At 41.7% G+C, this 26,473-nt stretch overlaps 1 protein-coding gene across 4 annotated transcripts in view; it reads right to left on the bottom strand.

Annotated features, from left to right (window-relative positions):
* Positions 1–1,306: 1,306 nt before the first annotated feature.
* The window catches only part of TCERG1 (transcription elongation regulator 1), a 69,975-nt gene continuing 44,808 nt past the window's right edge, over positions 1,307–26,473 (bottom strand). For 3 of the 4 annotated variants that reach the window (XM_056574874.1, XM_056574878.1, XM_056574876.1), the window contains exons 13-21: positions 20,895–20,984; positions 19,713–19,831; positions 16,490–16,640; positions 6,316–6,480; positions 5,627–5,809; positions 5,154–5,333; positions 4,268–4,351; positions 3,874–3,974; positions 1,307–2,239 (exon numbers count right to left, since the gene is read on the bottom strand). In XM_056574874.1, the coding sequence (XP_056430849.1) occupies positions 2,038–2,239; positions 3,874–3,974; positions 4,268–4,351; positions 5,154–5,333; positions 5,627–5,809; positions 6,316–6,480; positions 16,490–16,640; positions 19,713–19,831; positions 20,895–20,984 (1,275 nt within the window). In that variant the 3' untranslated portion in view covers positions 1,307–2,037. The remainder of the gene's footprint in view (positions 2,240–3,873; positions 3,975–4,267; positions 4,352–5,153; positions 5,334–5,626; positions 5,810–6,315; positions 6,481–16,489; positions 16,641–19,712; positions 19,832–20,894; positions 20,985–26,473) is intronic. The other variant, XM_056574875.1, reaches the window with a different exon arrangement.

Here is a 26,473-nt window from a genome sequence, read left to right on the forward strand (position 1 = left end):
GCTAATAAGGGGAGAAGCAGGGTGGCGTGGGCAGGATATAGACGCTGTCCGCGTCCCCAGGAACAGCCCCGGCACAGAATCAAGCTGCAGCCGTGCGACAGGAAAAAAAACAGTAAGTCGCACGGCCGCAGGGAAGAAGAATGGAGAGGGGGGAGGAGAGTTAACCCCGCAGATAGTCAGTTGAAGGGGCACCCGCAATTAACCCCCTGCTGAACAAACTCCCCAGAGGGGAGAGGAGAGCCCCGCCCAGAACAATAGATGAGGGGGGGGCCAAAGGTACAAAGACCCCTCTGATAGCCACCAAGCTGCCCCACCTAAAAGAAAGGGAAAAAGGAGGGGGGGGAATACTTACCCACAAGGACTCCATAATCACCCATGATTCTGTACTCTTTGACCAGGTAGGGCATCCTGCCTTTTGCCGGCATGGCGAACAGGGGCGAATGGGGGACCCACCAAAGGTACACCACCAGGCGCTGGTTGCTGGCGAGGAGGGGTTAACGGCCTATTCTCAATGGACCGTGCCCCTAACTCGCATGTGGTGGATCAGTTGGCTGCGTGCTACTGTCCCCCACGCTAGAGAAAACAAAAAAAGGGAGAGAAAGTCTAACTAGACAGCTGAAGCTAGGAAAAAAAACAAAAAAGAATAAGACCAGGTCTGGAGAGACCCCAGACCTGCGTCTGCCTCCTCTGACACTAAGCTAAAAACTGGGTTGCTCAGAGCAGGGGGCGGGTATATCCTGCCGGGAGGAGCCAGCCTTCTTTTTTTGCCTAGTGTCAGCCTCCGAGTGGAAAGCAGCATATACCCATGGTCCTGTGTCCCCCAATGAAGCGCTCGAGAAATTGGATTTTACTATAATTAAATATTTTAGGCTGTTCTTATCACACCCCTTTTCAGTTTCTGAATATGCCTTTCCATTCGAGGTATATGGATTTATAGTTTGTGAGAGAATCACAATTGAGAGAGTCAGTCAGATGGGCGTGAACATAATTTCAAAAAATCAGGTGATGGGCAGGACATTTGAGTTAATGGGCATGAAATGGTTCAGTCTGAGGGGCGTGTATTCTTAATACACACCCCTTATCTGTATAATCCCACCAATTACCATCATTAAAATTAAGTGCATACTCATCTGACTCATTCCCTGAATTGCCAAACTATAAACCAATCAAATGTATTTTTTTTTTTTTGGGGGGGTTAGTCACTGGTCCTCTTTAAATCAATGTCATATACTATATTCAGTAAGGTCTCTTTGCCCATCAGGTAGGTTAAACATATTTATACACACATTTACAATCCACATGTATAAAAAAAAAGGTTTATTGTACTTCAAATACATTAACCGAACAAACCCAACAAAATTATTCTTCAGAAACACAAATCTTAAAAGGAGCATAAGCTTTTACAAGAATTACCTTGATGGGTAATCATCTACTGAAAATGAAATGAAGGTCAAACCAAGAATTAAGAAAAAACACTAGAATATTTTTTTTTTTATACAGCAAACGTTGCTATCATATCTGTTTGATAGCAACACAAAGGCCTCATTCTAACTTGTGATTTTACTGACATCGCTTGGGAAACAAGAAAAATAAAAAAATAAAACCTATGTAAAGACTGAGTGGCTCCTTTTTTGGACTCCGGCAACATATTAGCACTTTCCTATCAGGGAGGAAAAGTCTGGAAAGAACTCTGTCTTAAGATGCAAAATGATGCCATAAAATACCATGTGGCTAGGTGTCCTAACACCACAATTTCAATTCATCTGGACCTGAAGTGAGCAGACTGTTGTAGATGACAAGACAGATTTGGGAATGCTAGTCAAGCGAATATGACAGCTGTGATACAAAGACACTAGGTTACATTGCTAGAGTGTTGCACAGATAACCATTTTTAGCTGAAAAGCTACTGCCGCTGCTCCTCCATGTTAGGTTTCCATTTTGCTGACTTGAATTTAGTACTGTGATTTCATATAAACTTTGCAGGTGGCTCATGCAGTTGGTATCAACGGACATTATAGTAGTCTCTAAAATGTCCCACTATTTTGTGGATCTTCGTGCAGGCTCTGAGGCAGTAGGTGGGGGCGGGGGGCCACGTCTGTCTAAGTCATCTACATAGGATACAATAAGCTTCCGTCGTTCCTCAGGAATGCAGTCAAGTACTAGATAGCGTTTGTCATTTTGCAGAATCTTTTCTACATCCTTCAGGTACTGATCAGATTCCTGAACTAATTTTTTCGATCTGCAAAAAAAAAAAAAAAAAAAAAAAAAAAAATTACTAATGTTAGTAGATATGTTTCCTATAGTATTGAAGTAAGAAAATCAGTATGACACCCTACTATAGTAGCATTTACTATATGACCAAAAGGATATGGACACCCAACCATCATCACATCTGTATGAGCTTTTTAGTTGTCCTATTCTAAAATAAAAGACAATAACATTGGGGTACGTGTACCCCCAAGGGTACATAGCAGCTGCTGGTCAGTGTTTCAAATGTGGCCATGATCCACTTTTAAGAGAAGTGAGCTGCAGCTACAGGTATAAGCCGATGGTTGCTGTCCCAAGGAGTGGAGCAGGACAACGGGAGAGGAAAAGCTGGGCATCTGGCTGCTCTGGATGGTAACTACTTTGTCCGTTTCAGAGCTACACTGTGCTGCCAGACAGAACGGGCCATAGCAATAGGTCCCCAGACAAGAGGCGCACCGAAACGGGGTAGCATGATGGCTTACAATTATATGGGGCTCTCCACAACTATTAGGGAGCACTATTACTGTGTGAGGTCATACACATGGGAATTTTGTGAATAGGTGGACATTGTGCTGGAGAAATGAGACCAGTCTTGGACAGGGAAAATCTTCCCAAGCTCAGTCACTAAGCTTTACCCTATAAAACAAGTAGCAACACAGAAAGGTCAAAATCAGGTATCCCACCATGCCTGCTGGCACATGTAAAAATGTGGAGAAAACCTTTATAAAAAGTCACGTGCAGTATATAAAAGGAGTCTCACGTTGTCAGTTGAGCATGCGGCTGTTGAAGTAGTCATGGTTCCTGGGCTGTAATTACACCTATTCCGGTTCTAAAAACGCCTAGCCTATCTGGGTATGATTAAGCAGCTAACAGCTAGGATGTCAATCATTTATGGATAGGCGTTATTAGAGCAAGAATAGGTGTAATTACAAATTGCCGCTAATGAGTGGGGATATAATTTTTGGGAATGGGCTGCAAATAGGTACTATGGCATAAAGTTGAGAATCATTGCTCTTTGCAATGCTGCATAAAGAAAGAAGTCAACTATTAACCAGGCACACAGTGACGGGAGAGGAAGCGGCAGTGTCAAGGCACGTTCACAGCACCCTCATCTTTGTATGCTGTAACACTAACATTATGCTACTGGAAATAAGGGGAAGAAACACTTTGTACAGTTATTCCTCCTCCCCGAAATGTTGCATTCCGGCAGATAGCATTCTCTAGAGGTCAGTGTTACCCAAACAGGGAGTTTCCAGCTGTTGCAGAACCAACTTTCAGCATGTGAAATGTCTGGTCATGCTGGGAGTTGTAATTTTGCTACAGCTGAAGGCTCACAGTTTGGGAAACACTGCTCTAGGCATTTTACAAACTAACTTACGAGAAAAGGTGACACCACATGTCACGGAACTCTTCAGCAACACCCACACTAGCACGGATTACGGTCCACTGCATGAATGATTGCTTTATTTTGTGAGCCGCTAGCAATGTGTGGCTAAAACAACAGAACTCAGGAGGGGCGTCCACTACAATTCTTAGCATGATATTTTCCCTTTGTGTACACCCTTATTTGAATAGAACAGTAAAGATGGCTACTAACTCACTACAAAAAACTGTAATGTTACAAACCTGTACGTAATAAATTTTGTCTCTTTCAAGAGAGTTCTGAAATCAGCTTTGGCAGTGATGTGTTTATCGCGGATATATTCTTCAAATTCCCGCTGTCTTTTCTGTCAAAGGACATAAAACAGAAAAAAAAAATTGTATACATCTCTCTGTACAGTTACTTTATTTTGTTTGCTTTTTACTAGACTTTTTAAACTGTAAAATCTGTATGACAGCTAGAGTTCCCCACTGGTTTACCATAAGGGGTGTCCACATATCAATTTTTTATGCGTTTTCCCAATTGATAAAAACTACACTTTTTCTCCCTCCCTCTCTCTAAAAGCTGCACTGTGTGGACAAGGCCGGAAACTTAAAATACCATCAACGTTATGAACCTGACTAAGATAATACTCCTTACCCGGTCACTGGAAGAAAACTTGATGAAGCGAGGATCATCCTTTATTATTTTCTTTACCTCCTTCCAGGTTGAAGTTAAAGTGATCTGCAAGAAGCATCTTTGTTAGATGAACAGTTAAAACATTAGTTGTCACATTTCAGGTATTTTAATACGAATTACAAATAAAAAATATAAAACCTGTTCAATTTGTTCTGCAGATTTAATGACCCTATTTATTTCCAGGAAAAGGGAGGGGGGGGGGGGTGAGTGGGCATGGGGGTTGTATTATTAGGGGCCAAGCTAAATAAATTAGAGGCAAGATTGCTTGACTGACTGATGGAAGTAGGCTTAAAAGAGGTAACACATCCCTAAAATATTGTAGATAGGGGATAATGTTGTCTGGCATGTTGTCTGACCTCTAGGACATCCTGTAATCTCTAAAATCAAGCCCCAACTGCTAAATGGAAAGGTGGGTCAGGCTCAATTCAATGTCTATGATAATTCCAGACGTCTGAATGATGTACTTGGGTATCTATGTAAGGATTAGGAATGAAAGCTGTGAATGGCTACCCAAATGCCTCGCCCACACTGCTTGATCTCTGCTCTGAGATATTACGGGTGGGCAGTGGTCAGGAGAAGCACTGCGTAGAGGGCAATGCAGTCCGGTGGATTTCAGTTCAAATACATTCATTGGGCAGACATCCGTTCCACCAGTAGAATTCTGCGGTGAAAATTATGCAGTGTGCACAGAGCAGCAGAATCCCGTTGAAATATAGCAGCGGAATTCCGCTGGCTGAATTTCAGCAGTGAGGACAAGGCCTTAATAGGACTAAAAATAAAACACTTAGATTGATATATTTAGTGGTCAGCACAGATCATTCTTTAAAAACTTGAAGATGTAACTTACAGAATAGGTTTCATCCAGTAGTTGTCTGAAATGTTCACGCTTCTTTTTTGTAAGGGCATCAATGTGCTCATTGAAAAGTTTTTCCTTTTCTTCCCTTTCCAGTAGGGAGCCAGACTCCCATCTGTGATCTTTTCTAAGCGTTCTTCTGGTGTCAGACCATGAAACATCAGATGATCGGACCTAAAAGAATACCAATATATTAGAATCCATTTATATGTAGATACGGCATATTGATAGTAGAAGTTTTATACGGATTTAATGGTAAACACTAGGAGTAAAATCAGATTTTTTTTTCCTTATTGGCCTCTCCTGATTAAATACTGCGGATCTGCTTTGTGTTTGCAGATTATATTCACACTACTCTTGTTCCTGAAACACCAGCACAGCAATAAGCAATCACAGTATAAATTACCATTCAAATAAGTTCACTGGAGAGGAAAATGGCAGCTAAGACACGAAAGGGTGATCATTACCATATCAGACAGAAGAGCTTTAAAGTTCTGGATTGCCTCTTCTCGCTTGTGCTGCTCTCGCTCCCTGTCAATCTCCTTGGTTTGCTCAGATCGTGCCTTCTGAACCTCTCGCTCTCGTTCACGTAAGCTGGCCTCGATACGAGCCTGTCTTTCCAGTTCCTTTTCTTTCTCTGTATCTAAATTCTGGAGTTAAAAATATCTACATTTATTTATTTATTTTCAAGGCAGAAGATATACATATACCTATAATCCTAGGTATTGATAGGTTTCTCTTTGCACTACGCTTTCTTACAGACTTGTAAGCACAATGAGAGCTGCAGATATGCCAATATTATATGGTAGTATTCACACAATATGTAAGAACACAGTCAAGATGGACTTTCTGCTCCATGTTTAGCCTTCCTATGTGTTAAAACATGCACGGATATGTTCACACTAGTGTCATGTCCAGACCCCAGAAACTTATGGTTTTTGCTTTTTAATCCGGATAACATGGACTATTCCTGTTTATTGAAGAAGGAGAATTCACTCTTAATGGAGACTGAATGTCTTACACAATCAATCTCTCCATTACTAAAAGTGTATACTTCTGGCACTCTGGGCATACCCATGCTTGGCTAGTTCTTTTTGGGTGGGTGTAGGTAAATCACAAAAAGTATAGAGAAAAGGACTTTCAGACAGATGCTTACTTTTACTACCTTCTCAATATACTGCTTGAAAAGATCCTCTCTAGCTGATGAGCTTTCTACTGCCTTGTACCGAGAATCGCTCTCTATTTTGTCTTTGACTTTGCTCCAGCGAGACTGGGCATCCAAATGGTGATTGCCTAAGAGGTCAAAGAAGTCCAGCTTCACCTAAAATTAAAGAAACAAATAAAAAATGAACTGACAATGATAGTGTGTAGAAGAGCATCGTGGCCACCTTCCCTGTTTATGTGATAAGCCCTATTTTTTCATGCCATGGAGAGCTAATGTGGATTAAGCCTCTCTTCCCATCCATCTATTTGTTATATGAGTTACACAGTGGTGGTTAAAATGTACCTATCATAAAAAGAAAAAAAAAAAAACTTTCATACCTCCCAGACATGTCAAAAAAATGTTCTCAGTCAGCAGTCAAGTGTTCAGACCCTGACCAAGCCAGGAGAAGTGTACAGGGCTTTCACTCAGCTCTGTCACATTATGAAGATAGACACTAAAGGCATCTTCTAGGAAGGCCTTATTTAAAAAGGTAGTCTCACAGAATGTTCAAGTCTAGCCTAGTCACAGCACTATAAAAGGTCACATGAAAGCAAGCTTAAAGGGGAACTCCGGTGGAAAACTTTTTTTCAAATCAACTGGTGCCAGAAAGTTACAACAGGTTTGTGAATGACTTCTATTAAAAATCTTAATCCTTCCAGTACTTATCAGCTGCTGTATGCTCCACAAGAAGTTCTTCTCTTTTTGAATTTATTTTCTGTCTGACCACAGTGCTCTCTGCTGACACATCTGTCCATATCAGGAACTGTCCAGAGTAGAAGCGAATCCCCATAGCAAACCTATCCTGCTCTGGATAGTTCCTAACATGGATAGAGGTCTCAACAGAGAGCACTGTGGACAGACAAAAGAAATTCGGAAATAATTTGCTCTGTATTATAAAGCAGCTGATAAGTACAGTTCACAGCAAATACAGATCACGGCATCTGCAGCATTACGGTCACTAAAATGGATGATCGGATCGCCCGCAGCGATCTGATCAGCCAGAACGGTGCACGGAGGTCCCCTTACCTACATCCACTGCCTTCCACGGGTCTTCTGCTCTGGTCTGCGATCGAGCAGACCAGAGCAGAAGATGACCGATAATAATGATCAGTGCTATGTCCTATGCATAACACTGAACAGGATTAGCAATCGAATGATTGCTCTAAATAGTTCCCTATGGGGACTATTAAAAAGTGTGAAAATAAAAAAAAATAAAATCGTAACTTTTTTTTTTGAAAAACCCCCTCCCCCAAGTAAATTGGCCCATTTTCCCTATTTCACCCTCAAAAAGTATTAAAAAAATGCGTAAATATCTGAACTATTAAAATAAAATGTTAATGAATGGCGTGAATGTAAAAAATAAATAAATAAATGTACAATATAGCTGCTTTTTTTTATAACATTTTATTCCAAAAAATAAGCCATCATATGGATTTTTAGGTGCAAAATTGAAAGTGTTATGATTTTTTTAAAGGCAAGGAGGAAAGAACGAAAATGCAAAAACTGAAAAACCCCGGGTCCTTAAGGGGTTAAAAGTTGTATATAAGCAAATATGTTATCAATTAATTTCCCCACACAAATACTATTTGGTTGCGCCATACATTTTATGGTAAAGTGAGTGATGGCATTACAATGGACAACTGGTCGCGCAAAAAACAAGCCCTCATACTAGTCTGTGGATGAAAAAATAAAAAGTTACGATTTTTTTTGAAGGCGAGGAGGAAAAAATGAAAGGGTCCTTAAGGGGTTAAACATACCTATGTTGCTACTAATCCATGTAGCATACCAGACAAAAGAATCTGCAGCAGTAATGGTGCTGATTCATATGTTAACACGCTACGAATTCTGCATCAAGAAGTAAAATGTAACTGCCTTTTGTACTGCAATACAGATTTCCAATCTGTGTAGTATTATCTACAGTGCAGACTCATGGTGAAAGCAATGGGAGACAGATAGTGGTGTGGAATATGTGTTAAAATCCGTATTAAAATTACAGTGTAAGCACAACCTTAAATAACCTTAAAAGCCCCAAAGCCTGACAAGGGGCTGATCAGTGGGGATTTACTAGTGAGGCCAGCCTAAATACACTGCTCAAAAATATAAAGGGAACACTAAGATAACATCCTAGATCTGAATGAAGGAACTAATCGTATGAAATACTTTCGTCTTTACATAGTTGAATGTGCTGGCAACAAAATCACACAAAAATTATCAATGGAAATCAAATTTATCAACCCATGGAGGTCTGGATATGGAGTCACACTCAAAATCAAAGCTGAAAACCATCCAACTTTGATGTAATGTCATTAAAACAAGTCAAAATGAGGCTCAGTAGTGTGTGTGGCCTCCACATGCCCGTGTGACCTCCCTACAACGCCTGGGCATGCTCCTGATGAGGTGGCGGATGGTTTCCTAAGGGATGTCCTCCTAGACCTTGACTAAAGCATCCACCAACTCCTGGACAGTCTGTGGTGCAACGTGGCGTTGGTAAATGGAGCGAGACATGATGTCCCAGATGTGCTCAATCGGATTCAGGTCTGGGGAACGGGCGGGCCAGTCCATAGCATCCATGCCTTCCTCTTGCAGGAACTGCTGACACACTCCAGCCACATGAAGTCTAGCAGTGTCTTGCATTAGGAGGAACCCAGAGCCAACCGCACCAGCATATAGTCTCACAAGAGGTCTGAGGATCTCATATCGGTACTTAACTGCAGTCAGGCTACCTCTGGCAAGCACAGGGTGGGCTGTGCCGCCACCCCACACCATTAATGACTCACCACCAAACCGGTCATGCTGGAGGATGTTGCAGGCAGCACAATGTTCTCCATGGTGTCTCCAAATTCTGTCACATGTGCTCAGTGTGAACCTGCTTTTATCTGAAGAGCACAGGGTGCCAGTGGCGAATTTGCCAATCTTTGTGTTCTCTGGCAAATGCTAACCGTCCTGCACGGTGTTGGGCTGCAAGCACAACCCCCACCTGTGGACGTCGGGCCCTCATACCACCCTCATGGAGTCTGTTTCTGACCGTTTGAGTGGACACATGCACACTTGTGGCCTGCTGGAGTTCATTTTGCAGGGTTCTGGCAGTGCTCCTCCTTGCACAAAGGCAGAAGGAAGTAGCAGTCCTGCTGCTGGGTTGTTTCCCTTCTACAGCCTCCTCCATGTCTCCGGATGTACTGGCCTGTCTCTTTGTAGCTCATCCATGGTCTGGACACTATGCTGACAGACTCAGCAAAGCTTCTTGCCACAGCTCGCATTGATGTGGCATCCTGGATGAACTGAACTACCTGAGCCACTTGTGTGGGTTGTAGACTCCGTCTCATGCTACCACTAGAGTAAGCACCGCCAGCATTCAAAAGTGACCAAATCATCAGCCAGGAAGCATCGGAACTGAGAAGTGGCCTGTGGTCACCACCTGCAGAACCACTCCTTCATTGGGGATGTCTTGCTAATTGCCTATAATTTCCACCTGTTGTCTGTTCCATTTGCACAACAGCATGTGAAATTGATTATCAATCAGTGTTGCTTCCTGAGTGGACTGTGATTTCACAGTTACATTCTGTTGTTTAAGTGTTCCCTTAAATGGGCGCTTTCATTAACTTTTTTTTTAATATGTTGTAGTACTTATGTACTACAACATCTCTAATATACATCAATTATTTTTGTGTTGAAAATATTGTATTTTCCATTTGAAATCTGGCCACTAGAGGATTCCCTCCTAGTGGCCGGCTGCAGCCTGCGTGTGAAGTCACTGCTGAATTCGGACCAATCCCGGCTGGGCAATCTGTTCGAATTCAGTCAGCCTGCGTTCGCTCCCTGCCTGTCAGACAGGCGGGAGCGAGCACTGTGAACGCCGGGGCTGCGAACATTAACTCAATGGCCTTGCGTGCCATCCGTCTCCGCCTCGTACAGTCTGGAGGCAACGCGCGCACTGAATATCAGTGCCGTGCTGATGCTCCAGGACTGTACATGTCCTTTTGGGGTAAGTCTGATCTGAGGTCTTATCTGAGGTCCGGGGTCTCAGCAGGAAATTTTGCCCGGCAGGTCCGGTGAAGCTCCTATACTCCCTCCTCCCTGGATAGCACATGCAGTGAGAAACAGGGAGGAGGAGACCCCGAAGCAGCCTGCCGTGCGAATAGACACTCATCTCTCGATGGGAGCGCTGCATAGACTAGGTAAAGGCAGAAGCCGGCGCGTAGCAGGCTTCAGTGACGTCACGCTTGCTGGGGAAGTTGGCTTCCTGTTCAGGCAGATTGAGCAGTGTTACGGCCGTGAAAAATTCACTATAGATAAAAATTTAAAGGCAGGGAGGGTGTTAGGGAAAGATAACCAATAGGTAGGAACAGAGGAGGGGGAAAAATTTAATAAAAATAAAGATGGTGGGAGTTTAATTTTCTGAGCAGTGTATTTTACTGGGGAGGGAGGCTAGTGCAATATTCCTATACAAACCAAAAAGCTGTAAATCACATGAATATTAGAATTTGCAACAAAAAAAAAGCACACCTTGAGAACTGAGATAGTTGAACTGGGGCTAGCAAAAAGTAAAAAAAAATCTAAAAATTGAAACCAACAAAGCACAACACTTTGGGATCTGCTTTTAGACACACTGAAAATATAAGATACATTTACGCCAAAATCAGTGTATGGCATAAACAAGCATGTTCCTAGAAAGTCTCCCTGACCCCTGTCAGAGAACGGGGTTGTGCTTGCTGATAGCAGATTTCAATATCTCCAGGCATCTCCATCTGTGCTCCCCACCGCTGACTTCTTATGTAAATGACATTTAAGCACATTTATTTTTCATGCATGACCTTTGGCTCAGATAAGCAGCCACTTCTACGTAAAAAACATAATACAATCAATCGTATTCTAGAAAACTGGAACATTTAGAAGCTTTTAGTTTGTTAGTGTAGCCTGTAGAATTACAAGACTTTGTGGCACCATTTCATATTTTGTTTGTGCTGGTCAAATATTCATAAATGTAAGAGCAGCTACTTACTTTGATCTTTGTACAGTCTGATACAAAAAAACACACTAATATATTTCCATATTATGGGAGGATGAGCTGATGAATAGATAAGGCAGTCCCAGGTTAAAATTATCAAAACCCAGGCCTTCTTAAGCCAAACACCTGCAGTGCAGTTGGCTGAAAGATCCAAGAGATCTGTGTGTGCACCAAGAGTCAGTGACTGGCCTCAATAAACAGCCGGTAAGCACTCAACTTCTTTGATGACCATGGTGGGCCTGTTTTAAGTGGGGAAAAAAAATTCTGTGAAACCACTGTATGGTCTTGTCCACTGTGCTGCAGCAATCTTCTTATAGCCTAGGTTATCTTGTATGTAGGGCAAGGATTCTTTTTTGATCCTCAGAGAACTTTCTTTGCTATGAGGTGCCATGTTGAACTTCCAGTGACCAGTATTGGAGAGTGTGAGAGCGAGAACACCAAATTTAAGATCGAAAATGGCTAACTGGGCCCAATTTGTATGCCTCCGCAGGGGTGGGCTCACTTTTGTTGCCAAGGTTTGGACATTAATGGCTGTGTGCCAAATTATTTTGAGGGGACATTAAACTGTTATACAGGCTGTGCACTCACTACAGTGATCCCCCGACCTACAATGTTTCCGACATAGGATAATTTCAACATAAGATGGCCTCTCAGAGGCAATCTGTTGAAGGCAGCATCAACATACAATGCTTTTTTATGTCGGGGTCAGGGCAGTGCAGAGTGCTTCAGTTGCTGCCAAATAGCCGTTTAAGGTGTGTGGTCATTGAGTGTCACTCACCTGCCCCGATGTATCGGACTGTCCTCTTTGGGCTCCGCTGCATGTCCGTCGCTCTCAGTCATCACGTCGCCACGCACTGCGTCCTGTCATCCAATAGGAGCGGCGTGCGTAGCAACGTGATGGCGGCGATGGAGAGCGAAGATCCTGGCCAGCGGTGACTGTCTGGAGCAGCGAGGACACCCTGGGGACTAAATGACAGCGTTGATCCTGGGCAGCGGTGACGGTCCGGAGCGGCGGGGACACGCGAGTATAACTTTCTATTTAACTATTGCACAGATCCCTCAACATACGATGGATTCAAGTAACGATGGTTCATTTGGAACGAATTACCATCGTATGTTGAGGGCTCACTAAACATTGTAGCGGAGCATCATTTTTTTCAGTGTTGTCACATGACAAAGGAGATTTTTTTGGACTCACCGTAAAATCTCTCATATCCTTCATTGGGGGACACCTATACTGATGGGTATATACTCTCGCCACTAGGAGGAGCTGACACTAGGAAAATAAGTCAGCTCCTTCCTGGCAGGATATACCCGCCCACTGGAAGTGAGGTAATCAGTTTTTTCACAAGGCAGTAGGAGAAGCCAAGAAATATGTCTGAAGAACCCTAGAAAAGAATCCTAGATAAAAACCTAATAACTGGAAAAGATTATACATACAGGGTGCGGTGTCCCCCAATAAAGGCTACGAGAAAGATTTTATGGTGAGTACAAAAAAAAAATCTCCTTTTCTCGGTCGCTCTTCATTGGGGGACACCTATACTGATGGGATGTACCAAAGCAGTCCCCTAGGGATGTGGGGAACCTGCTGCCTACCTAATGTGGGGAACCTGCTGCCTACCTAATGTGGGGAACCTGCTGTCTACCTAATGTGGGGAACCTGCTGCCTACCTAATGTGGGGAACCTGCTGCCTACCTAATGTGGGGAACCCCCAGAAGTAGCACCCACATCATCCGTCAGCTCATGCTATTACCACACGGGATAGGGGGAATAGGGGGGTTGCTGGTGGATGATGGGGGTGCTCCTGCTGGTGGAGGGTGTTGCTGGTGGATGAGGAGGGGCGTATGATGAGGGCATTATATGTAATGGGCGCATGCGGCCCAGCCTCACCCAGCTGCTACCTCCAGTGGCCCCGGATAATTTGAGTTTGAGACCCCTGCTGTAGAGGAAACCATGCAGACCACTGTCTGGCTTACTGGTATGGGTCCATAGTAGACAACGGGTCACTGTCAGACACCTTGCATCAGCAGTGGGGTACTGGAGTGCCAACCATGGATGCGGCAGCTGAGAGAAGAGTGACAGGAGAGACTACTGTCCGGCAGATCGACATCAGGACCAATCCATGCCAATGCAGGGACACTTCCACAGAGACCTCGTACTAGACGGGAGGATCAAGAGCCCTAGCCTCGGATGCGGCAGCCTGTAGAGGAGGGAATCATACTGTATGACATGCCAGAACACCCCCTTGATGGGTGACCGGCGGACCTGACAGAGTGTCCTTAGCGTCCACCAGGAATGCAAAAAAAAAAAAAAAAAACACTCTTGCAAGGGCACCCGACCAGTGTCTTGCCTCAGTAGGGAGGGACTAGAACTCGGCCGTGGGCACGACGGGCATGGCATGGCACTAAGTGGTAAACACTGAATATATCCCCAACAGTTTCCAAGCGATCGAGAAATCTCTGGCAGTAACCCCCCACGTCGGTGCGCATATGTTCCCTGACCGAGTGAGAACCCTGCAGAAAATAGATACCCCAGAGGCATACCTCAACTGACAATGCAAATAGTCTAAAGCAGGCCACCGTACAGGGTGACGGAAGGAATAAAGAGGCCCCCGATTCCGTCCCTAAAAAAGGTTATCCTGCAGATATTAAACTGATAAAAACAGATGTGACAGACCAAGGCTGTAATAGCGCTTTGTTGCCACAAGGGGGAGCTCAAGAAGCAACGAAAAATCCAGGGTGCAATACAATTGATGGCCAACAGAGGGCGCCAAACACCCCCAAATGGTCTGAGTGACCAGTGTTTTTTTTTTCTATGTTTTTTAACATTTACAGGCAGCCCGCTGAGAAGGAAGGGCGCGAAGAACATCGCCCCCGATGCCGGCCTCAGATTAGGAGAAGCAAAGGTGGGGTTTGTGGTAAGATGCAGCACTCTGCTACATGAACGGGGCGCCGGCCTCACGATCTGCGGCCATTACAGGAAGGTTGCTGGGAAACTTGCTGAAAGATGAGTCCGGTTCCTCTTCCACCCGGGAAGCACCCGGCTGCATGGGGAGAAGTAAGCAGGCTGGTGTGCCCGCACTGAGGGCAGTTTGCCACGTAGGACTGGAGACCCGCTGCCTGAAGCTGTAAGTCTCTGGTCAGTCTATAAGAATGCGCCCAGGACATTGCGCCTGGCCGAAGCAGATAGGAGAAGTGGGCTGGTGCGCCGCAATGAGAAGGCGGACAGCGGTGTGGGACTGAAGACCCGCTGCTTGCAGCTGTAGGTCTCCGGTCAGCCTAAGAAATAACACGGCCAGGACACTGCGCCTGGCTGCACAAGGTGGTAAGCGGGCAGCCACACAGGACCGGAGACACGCTGGCCCAGACTTAAACTGGGTCAGCGACAGGGTCTCTGGCCGGTAGAGAAAATAACGTGGCCAGGGCACTGTACTTGGCCACAATACATGTGGGCTAGAAATGCGTGGTCCGAAGAGGGGGGAGGGAAGGTTCACCGGACTCTCCCCTCCAGGAAGGCACCAGAGGCCATGAGGGTTCCAGCCCAGCACAGCCACATGTAATGGCAGCTGAGGAGTTGAACACATGAGAGAGGAAGGGGACCTCTGGATGAGCAAGAAGGAGGGAGAGGGGGAAGGGGGGTTTGTAGTATATACTCACCCACAGCTCCATCTTCTTATACTCACCTTGAATTCTTCAACCAGCTCATGGCCACAGTGCATCATACCAGGCTAAGATAGCGGGGCGAGTAGGGGAAAGTGGGGGACCCGGACCCAGGGTACAACCTCCAGGCGCTGGCAGTTGGCGATAAGGGGTTGACAGCCCATAATCTTATGTTCCATGCCCCTATGTCGCATATCCCCCATATGGTAGCACCATGCTCCTGAACCCCCACATGAAAAAGGGAAACAAAAATGAGAAAATAGAAAAAAAAAAAAAGGCATGGTCTGGGGTGCTCTGTGTCTTGCCTCCTAATGACACTAGCTAAAACTAATTACCTCACTTCCAGTGGACAGGTATATCCTGTTTGCGCACGCACCCCCCCCCCCCCACAAAAAAGAAATGCCACCACACACAATAACTGACCCGCCACCAAACCGGTCATGCTGCAGGCAGGAACAGCAGGAGGATGTTGCAGGCAGCAGAACGTTCTCCACGGCATCTCCAGACTCTGTCACATGTGCTCAGTGTGAACCTCCTCTCACCTATGAAGAGCACAGGGCACCAGTGGCGATCTTGGGGGTTCTCTGGCAAATGCCAAACGTCCTGCACGGTGTTGGGCTGTAAGCACAACCCCCACCTGTGGACATTGGGCCCTCATGGAACCTGTTTCTGACCGTTTGAGTGGACACATGCACATTTGTGGCCTGCTGGAGGTCATTTTGCAGGGCTCTGGCAGTGCTCCTCCTGTCCTCCTTGCACAAAGGCGGAGGTAGTGGTCCTGCTGCTGGGTTGTTGCCCAACGGCCTCCTCCACATCTCCTAATGTACTGGCCTTTCTCCTGGTAGCACCTTCATGCTCTGGACACTACGCTGACAGACACAGCAAACCTTCTTGCCACAGCTCACATTGATGTGCCATCCTGGATGAGCTGCACTACCTGAGCCACTTGTGTGTGTGTTGTAGATGTCGTCACATGCTACCTCTAGAGTAAAAGCACCGCCAGCAGTCAAGTATGACCAAAACATCAGCCAGGAAGCATAGGAACTGAGAAATAGTCTGCGGTCACCACCTGCAGAACCACTCCTTTATTGGGGGGTGTCTTGCTAATTGCCTATAATTTCCACCTGTTGTCTGTTCCATTTGCACAACAGCATGTGAAATTGATTGTCAATCAGTGTTGCTTCCTGAGTGGACAGTGTGATTTCACAGAAGTGGGATTAACTTGGACTTACATTGTGTTGTTTAAGTGTTCCCTTTATTTTTTTGAGCAGTTTATTTACAAAAACTGTAAGATACTGTGGAGATATAGATATATGTAGCAACCTTAGTTGTCAAAATCCACTAATGTGTGCTGGATGTGATCTCCATTTAGCCGAAAGTTGAAAAACATGTCCACATTACATTTGTCTGAAACTCTTAAAAAAATCTGACACCAAGAAGCATTGCCTGAATAAGACTTACCTTTTCTCCTTTATTTTTAGAGTCTTCTTTCTCCTTCTTTCTTGCGGCAATCATATATTCATTAAACAAGATTTCCCGATCCTTCATTTTTTCAATAGCCTTGAAGCGGATATCTTTGGCATGTTTGGTTGCAAATTCACTAAATGTAGTCCTGTGTACAATAAAAGAAGTTTTTGTGAAAGAGGTGAATAGTAAACTATTGTATCTTATACACACACACATCAAAGTTAGACAAAACCTGGTGACTAGGTAAAATAGAAAATCATCCATGGTGACCTGGTTCTTTGTTGCCCTACATGTTTTAGCAGATGGGTGTTTCCATCCAGTGATGAAAAATATGCAGTAGGGTGATGTCACTGAGTGAATGAGCTTCAAGGGGTACCCCGCTGTTAGACATCTTATCCCCTATCCAAAGGATAGGGGATAAGATGTCTGATCACGTGGCCTGCCTCAGCAGCCCGGAGCTAAGTTTTCTCTGAGGCCGATGACTGGCGGTGCAGGGGACAGGGAATCGCGACGTCACGACCCGCCCCTTCGTGATGTCAGGCCCTGCTCCCTCAATACAAGTCTATGGGAGGGGCGGGAAGCCGCTTCCATAGACTTGCATTGAGGGGGTGGACGTGATGTCACGATGCCCCCTCACCTGCATCGCCCGTCATCAACCTCGGAGAAAACTTAGCTCCGGGCTGCTGAGGTATCACGGGGCCCCCAGCAGTGGCCCCCCACGATAAGATATCTTATCCCCTATCCTATGAATAGGGGATAAGATGTCTAACAGTGGAGTACCCCTTTCATCTGTCCCTCTGTCATGACCGTGCTATGCATTCATCTGTCCCCTCTGTCATGACAGTGCTATGCATTCATCTGTCCCTCTGTCATGACAGTGCTATGCATTCATCTGTCCCTCTGTCATGACAGTGCTATGCATTCATCTGTCCCTCTGTCATGACAGTGCTATGCATTCATCTGTCCCTCTTTCCTCACAGTGCTTTGAACTCCTGCTGCATTCAGCTGTTAGCAGGAACTAATGCAGGAAGAGAAACACAGCATCTGGAAATTGTTAGCTCATTTTTTATTTATGGTACCATTCCTTCCAAACAAAAGTTTATTTTACCGATTGCTGTCTAAGGATGAGCCGGCCTGTCCCGAGATGGCAACCAGTGTATGGCGCAGGCTCCTGACTCGTGCCCATGCCATAACGGCCAACCCCTAGCTGATTCCTATAGCTAAGGGCCGCTGTTAATCGCCAACACGCGTCGATCGTGGCATCTAGCCGTTAACCATTTAGATCGCCGCTGTCAAGCTGACAGCGGCGTCTAAAGGGACCTTTAACCAATCCCCTGACCAACCCCCCCACAGCGTGATCACGGAGGAGCGATACACTTCTGAGCGCTTACCTCTCCTCCAGTGCTGGCTGCGGCACTGATATTAATAAAGGCTTTATTAATTGAGCGCAGAGCACAGAGATCAATGTAGTTCTATAGAACTACATTGATTTGTATGAGGAATCTAATGATTCCTTCTACAAGTTCCCTAAGGGACTAAAAGTGTAAAAAAGTTTACCAAAAGTTTAAAAAACATTAACTTTCCATGCACAAATATCCCAACTATAAAAATATAACGTTAATTAAACCGCACGGTCAATGGCATTTACGTAGTAAATAATAGCAAAGTCCAAAATTGCATATTTTTGAGCACTTTGTATACCCCCAAAAAAATAAAAAATTGTATATAAAGTGATCAAAAAGTCCCATCAAAATAAAAATGGTACTAATAACTTCAGATCACGGTGCAAAAAGTGAGCCCTCATACATCCCTCTATACGGAAAAATAAAAAAAAGTTAGAGGACAGAAGATGACCATTTAAAACATACTAATTTGGTGCATGTAGTTATAAAAAAATTTTAGGTAGTAAAATAAAATAAAGTTAGGTATCCTTGTAACCGTATCGACCTACAGAAGGTGTCATTTTTACCAAAAAGAGCACTGTGTAGAAACGGAAGCCCTCAAAATTACAAAATGTTGTTTTTTTCCCACTTTTGCCCTACAAATATTTTTTTTCTGGTTTCGCCGTAGATTTTGTGGTGAAATAATTCATGTCATTACAATTGGCAATTGTCATTACAAGTTGGTTCTGCAAAAAACAAGCTCTTATGGGCCTGTAGGTGGAAAATGTAAAGGGTACCTCTCATCAAATAAACTTTTGATATATTTTAGATTAATGAATGTTGAATAACTTTCCAATAGCATGTTAATGAAAAATATGCTTCTTTCTATTGTATTTTTCCCGATCAGTCCTGTCAGCAAGCATTTCTAACTCATGCTGGAGTCCTAAATACTTAGGCTGGCAGCTCTGAGTGTTCTCCTTTGTGAACAAAGCAGACTGGCAGCTCGTAGTGTTTAGGACTCCAGCATGAGTCTGAAATGCTTGCTGCCAGGACTGGTAGGGAGACCCCTAGTGGTCATTTCTTCAAAGTGGAAAATTAAATAGAAAGAAGCATATTTTTTAATAACATGCAATTGTGAAGTTATTCTGCATACATTAATCTATAATATATCAAAAGTTTTTTTTTATGCGAGGTACCCTTTAAAGTTATGATTTTTAGAAGGTGAGGAAGAAAAAACAAAAGTGCAAAAATAAAAAATGGCCAGCCCTTTTCATGCTAGGGACCACAAAGTTAGCAAGCATTTAAAATGTTTCTGTCACTAAGTGTACATTCACATGCTTTAGGTTTTCTGCAACTAATCTGCAGCAGATATTTAACTGATTTCAAATACTTCTATTGTTTTAGAACAGAAACACTGCACATTTTCTGCAACTGATCTGCAAATCTGCAGCATGTGAACTTTTTAAAGTACTTTTGGCAGGTGACACAGACATTCATAACGTTTTGATCAGTCAGGGTCTGGCTAGATAAAAGTGTGGCTGAGCACTTCACTCCCCAACTCCCTGCATAGACTTACAGAGGTGGGAAGTAAAGCTCTCAATTACGCTCTTCTCCATACTCTATGTAGCAATTGATGGGGTCTGAACAATCCTTAAAATAAAAAACTTTTGACATGTCATAAGTGTCACATTTCATAACTTTTCAGAGTGACCTTAACACCATGGCACACATGGCAAATGCACAACAATGCTTAACATCCAAGAAACCAATCTGAAAGAGTTAAACCTCCATGAATATGTGGCCTTCAACTTTTTCTTTTCATTTGAATGTCAAACCTTGGGTTAATCTTTGCCTCCTCCATCATTTTCTTGAAGTCTTCCTTTGACTGCATTATCTTGTTTTTCTTTTCCCTCCTTTCCTCTTCTGCCCTGGTTTTTACATATTGATCAAACACCTATGGACACAAGGAAGGAGGCAGAAGCAATGTGGACAATGAACGTAAAGTTATAATAACTATGGCACATGACTAAAAACACACTCATTTATTACTGACTCACATGTCTTACAGTTTGCAGACATACAGATTCACTTTGGCTGACAGCACAAATGAATATAAGTGAACTGCAATATAATATAGCTCAAGTTTTTTTTTACATTTCTTGTTTTAAACAAGACAGCATTTACTGAATAAAGCAGGAGCTGTAATAACTTCTACAACCATCCTTGTATTCTACAGCAGAGCCAATAGAAACAGGAAGGTGTCATGTCAGACTCTTTCCTTTTAAATGTAACGCTGGTCATACACACCGAACCTGACTATCAGTGGGACCAGCCAACCATATAATGCAGTGGTCTCCAAACTGTGGACCTTTAGAGGTTACAAAACTACAACTCCCAGCATATCCAGACACCCAACATTTGTTTAGGCATGCTCAGAGTTGTAGTTCTGCAACATCTAGAGGTCTAAAGTTTGAAGACCACTGATCTAATGTGTATTGAGACCTATCCTGCTATCATGGGAGAGAAGGTGAAGACATGTTGGATTTCATCTTCTTGACCCTTTTGTTCTTAAGGATATAGACTCCTCTGGCCGCAGCAGTCTTTCCTCTCCCTGTTCAGAACACATGCATGCTCAGCTGTAGGTGGGATCAGGAGACACATATGTTGGCCAGACAACCATTTGGTTAACAGATATTGTTATAGCCAGCTGTCAGCTATATTTTATGTGCATGACTAACTTTAAAAAGGCCTCTGAAAAAGCATCAATCTGATTGGTTGCTAAAGGCAACTGAACCCCTTTTCCTCCCTACTTTTGGGACTATGGGACATGTATAGAGGAAGAGTGGTGCAGTTGCCCATTGCAACCAGATTGCTTCTTTAAAAAAAAAAAAAAAAAAAAAGCAATCTGATTGGTTGCCATGGCAACAGAGCAACAATTCTACACAGGTTTTGATGAATCTCCCCCTATATGTGCCACTATTCATGGTAAACTATATGATCACCATGTGTTGCTTTACCTGTTTCCTTTCTTTGGGATTAAGGAGTAAATACCGAGGGTCAAATACAATCTTGTGGAGCTCCTTTTCCCAAGTGGAGAATGCCGATACCTACATAGAGAAAGAACACAAGAGAACCAGAAAATAAAAGAGTTGCTTATTATAGTAATAAAAGCTTAGGGGCCACAGAAAATGTTTGTAAACCTATATGGTATCTGTTAAAAAGAGGCCAGAGCAGAAACCCAGCATCACTTATACATGAGGCCCAGCAGGGAGTGAGGATCGAGCATTTCCAACACTAATTGGCATGAGACACTTGGTTCTAATTACACAGAGGTGACAGCAGCTAATAACTCATTAAAATAGCCTCTACTGAGTGACATTTACAGCCTGCTTTAAAGGCAACCCTTGAAGATGCATAATGCGCCTTGTGAAGGTTGGAGACACATAACCCTTTCAATGCCCACAAAGCATGCAATAGGAGTGTATTCATAGCAGGTCACCATCACCTGGAAGTTGTAAAAGAACATTTGCACTACAAACATATGCCAAAACACTTTCTAAATGTAAAACCAATTATTCTATATAGCTTTTTTCCCTAAACCCATCATTAACATTTTAGAATGCTTCTTTTTACCTAAATTCCATAATGCCTAACTAGAGAATAGGTCATAATCTTTAAGAGATTAACCCTGCGGGTGGTATCATTTGATCTCAAACTTTCTCAAACTTCCAGCCGGACATTACATGCGTGGCAACTGTAGACTTCTGTGTGCACAGTGCAGAATCACATTAAAAACATTGGGAGGCTGCTGCCCTGAAATTTCTGAGTGGAACTTTTCTGCTGGATTCCGCCACGTGAATTGGCCCCAATGCTTCTTGTTTTCTGTATATGACTTGTCTGCTTTGTGGTACAGACTGGGACAGAATGAGCAAAGTCATTCCATTATCATTATAGAGTAGATGAGTTAATGACATAAGTGTCACAGATAAGGCTCTGTGGGGGAGATTTATCAAAACCTGTGCCAAGGAAAAGTTGCCCATAGCAACCAGACTGCTTCTTCCATTTTGCTGAGGCCTTGTTAAAAATGAAAGAAGGGATCTGATTGGTTGCTATGGGCAAGTGCAACTTTCCTCTGCACAGGTTTTGATAAATCTCCCCCTGTAGGCTTTGGTCCTGTCATTCCCTTTTCTCTGGATGAGGGGACGTACTTTATAATATAGTTGACATTTCTTTGGCAGCTGATTCTCACTATGGCTGCAATGATTAATCAATGTTATCGATTAAATTAGATACTGAAAATAGTTGTCAGCGATTTCCATCATCAATTTGTCAGTAGTTTAGGGGGCATGGCCTAGAAATCAATAGATGCTGCTGACCTGCAGCAAGTATTGCGGCCTATCTGTAGCACAGAGTGCATGGAAGCAGGCGCCAGCATCACCAGTAAGTACCGCCTCCTGTCACAAGCAGCCTTCATTCCTGACACCTGCCTTCAAGGTCCTGGTGCAGGAAGGATGGCCAAGATCTTTGAACTGCTCCTCCTCCCCCCGCAGCGAGGATCTGCCTCATAGGCTAACCCTTTAGTTGCTGTCCCTTTTCTTCCCCCCCCCCCTGTAAACCCTTGAAATTCTGTCCTCTTTCTCCCCTGTTAACCCTTCATGTGCTGTTCCTTTTCCCCCTGTAAACCTTTCAGGTGCTGCCCCTTCTCTTTCCACTCCATTATCTCATTTCTATTCCCCCTGTTAACTCTTCAAGTTGCGGTTCCCACTTCCTCCCATTAAAGGGATATATATATATATTATATATATATATATTATATATATATATTAATATTATATATATATATTAATATTATATATATATATTAATATTATATATATATATTAATATTATATATATATATTAATATTATATATATATATTAATATTATATATATATATTAATATTATATATATATATTAATATTATATATATATATTAATATTATATATATATATTAATATTATATATATATATTAATATTATATATATATATTAATTATATATATATATTAATTATATATATATATTAAATATATATATATATATTAATAAATATATATATATATATTAATAAATATATATATATATATTAATAAATATATATATATATATATTAATATTATATATATATATTAATATTATATATATATATTAATATTATATATATATATTAATATATATATATATATATTAATTATATATATATATATTAATTATATATATATATATTAATAAATATATATATATATATTAATAAATATATATATATATATTAATAAATATATATATATATATTAATAAATATATATATATATATTAATAAATATATATATATATATTAATAAATATATATATATATATTAATAAATATATATATATATATTAATAAATATATATATATATATTAATAAATATATATATATATATTAATAAATATATATATATATATTAATAAATATATATATATATATATATATATATATTAATATTATATATATATATTAATATTATATATATATATTAATATTATATATATATATTAATATTATATATATATATTAATATTATATATATATATTAATATTATATATATATATTAATATTATATATATATATTAATATTATATATATATATTAATATATATATATATATATTAATATATATATATATATATATTAATTATATATATATATTAAATATATATATATATATTAAATATATATATATATATTAATTATATATATATATATTAATATATATATTAATTATATATATATATATTAATTATATATATATATATTAATTATATATATATATATTAATTATATATATATATATATTAATTATATATATATATATTAATTATATATATATATATATTAATTATATATATATATATATATATATATATATATATATATATATATATATATATATATATATATATATATATATATATATATATATATATATATATATATATATATATATATATATATATATATATATATATATATATATATATATATATATATATATATATATATATATATATATATATATATATATATATATATATATATATATATATATATATATATATATATATATATATATATATAAAAATTCTCACCTCAAAACCTCCTGCTCTGGTCCCTGGCTGTGATCCTCTTCCTGAGCTGCAGTGTATGCTTGGACCCAGAATGACGTTGGGGCCCACAGTGACATACAGCTGCTCATCCAGAGGCAGCAGTGCCAGTATTACTCCGGTCCCAAGCTTCCCGCTGCAGCTCAGAAAGAGGATGGCAGCCAGGGACCAGAGCAGGAAACTGGAGGCACCACAGGAGTGCTGGAGGAGAGCTTTTTTTAATTTTTAAACTCCTGCTGGATAACCACTTTGACTCTTTCCTGGTCCCCTAAAGCGATTTTTTTTTTTATCTGATCAAACAAATATTTGGCCAACTAATCGATTATGAAAAGGATCGTTAGTCGCAGCCCTAATTCTCACTCATTTAAAATTTAAAGCGATACTCTGGCCCTGAGAAATCTGATCCCCTACCCAAAGGATAGGGGATAAGATGTCTCACCGCGGGGGTCCCACCACTGGGGACCCCCGCAATCTTGTATTCGCTACCCACCTGTTTGAGCTGCACGCCGCGTTGCCAGTTCACAAACTGCCGGGTAGAGCCCACGGGGTCGGAGTATCGTGATGTCCCGACTCTGCCCCCCGTGTGACGTCACCCCCCGCTATGCAAGTCTATGGGAGGGGGTGGCGTGCAGCTCAAACAAGTGGATGGAGAATACAAGATTACGGGGGTCCCCAGCGGCGGGACCCCCACGGTGAAACATCTTATCCCCTATCCTTTGGATGGGGGATAAGATGTCTCAGGGCCGGAGTACCCCTTTAAACGATTCAGAATAAAAAAACAGAATACAAAACTTTTGGCTTACATAAGATTACAGAGTGGTTTATAGGGTCTGCACCACAGATCAGCCGATAGGTGGTGAGTCAGGCCCCCACCAAACCAGGGGTCAAGTCCTTGGGAAAAAAATAAAAAAATTCAAAGTGTGGGAACTCAACCAAGATTTCAACTCAAGGACTGGTCCTGCTAATGGGAACGGTGTTTCTGCTGTGGAGAAGTGCAGGAACTAAGTTCCCACATGTTCCTGCAGGTGTGAGCCCTGCACCAACCTTATAATGGCAGTCTATCCAGAGTATTGGCAATTAATTTTCTAAGGCTGGAAAACCTTACAAAACCTTATCTACTTTCCCCATTGGCAACACATCCAACCAACATGAAACAAGTACAGTAACACTTTCAGTTTCCATTATCTCTTCAGTAGCTGTAATTAAAAATAATTTCTGACATATTAATCTGCATAGACTCCTATGTAATAAAATGGACGGACTGCTCATCCTGCTGGGAAGCTGAGCACCATACTGCTGATTTCCCCAACTAAAACCTCAGGATCGCAGCAGGTCTCTGTTGCTTTTAATGACAGTACTGCTTTAAATGGGCACTGTCAGATACAAAAACTTTATATGTTGTACATCTTGGCAAAACATTAACTTTTCTAATATACTTCATAAGAAAACGTTATTTCCTTGTTATAGAAATCATGGCTTATAAAATCATGGTTTTGTCCAAGCTGAAGCACAGGCATGGACAAAGTCCAGTAAGTGAGGGTGGGCTAGCACTCCTCTGTCTGAGGACTCCTCTGTGCTCTCTCCTGTTCTCTCAGACATGAGAGCACAGAGGAGTGCTAGCCCACCCTCACTTACTGGACTTTGTCCATGCCTGTGCTTCAGCTTGGACAAAACCATGATTTTATAAGCCATGATTTCTATAACAAGGAAATAACGTTTTCTTATGAAGTATATTAGAAAAGTTAATGTTTTGCCAAGATATACAACATATAAAAAGTTTTTGAATCTAACAGTGCCCATTTAAGAGTAGGGCCACACGGAACGCATTCACAGAGTGTTTCACGCTGCAGATGTGCCAACAGCAGCGAAAAGAGCAAGCTTCCTGCTGCAGCTGGGTAGCTATGTGTCCGTTCGTAGTGTCAGATTTCCTGCTGCACATCTGCTACAAGCAGTCACTGTGTCTACAGAAGAAAATCTGTCGCTATGAGTGGACGCACAGAGCTACCCAGCCACAGGTGGAAGCTTTCTCTTCTGACCGCTGTTGGTTCATCAGCAGCATGAATTACGCTGCGGGTGACAGTACATTGGGATGTTTTCCAACCAGCTAGTTATTTTTTAATAACTGCTCAGGCAGCATGAAGAAAAAAAATTAAAATAAAATGATACATACTTGCCTACCCTGCACCACCGTAGCCACCTAATTCACAGAGCCCACCTTTTTAAGGAACTGTGCTTTCAGGAATATGGTCAGCAGCATTCGATGCCAACTGGTTAGACACCACTGCACATAGCGCAGTAGAGCTCTGTGAAAAAGGCGTCGACGAGAGAGTAGAGAAGGTTTAAAAAGGTAAGTATGAGTGGTTATTTTCAGCCTGCCAGAGTACAAATGTAAAAAAAAATTTGGCTG

The sequence above is a fragment of the Hyla sarda genome, chromosome 4 (genome assembly GCF_029499605.1).
Source record: "Hyla sarda isolate aHylSar1 chromosome 4, aHylSar1.hap1, whole genome shotgun sequence".
NCBI classification, from domain to species: domain Eukaryota; kingdom Metazoa; phylum Chordata; class Amphibia; order Anura; family Hylidae; genus Hyla; species Hyla sarda.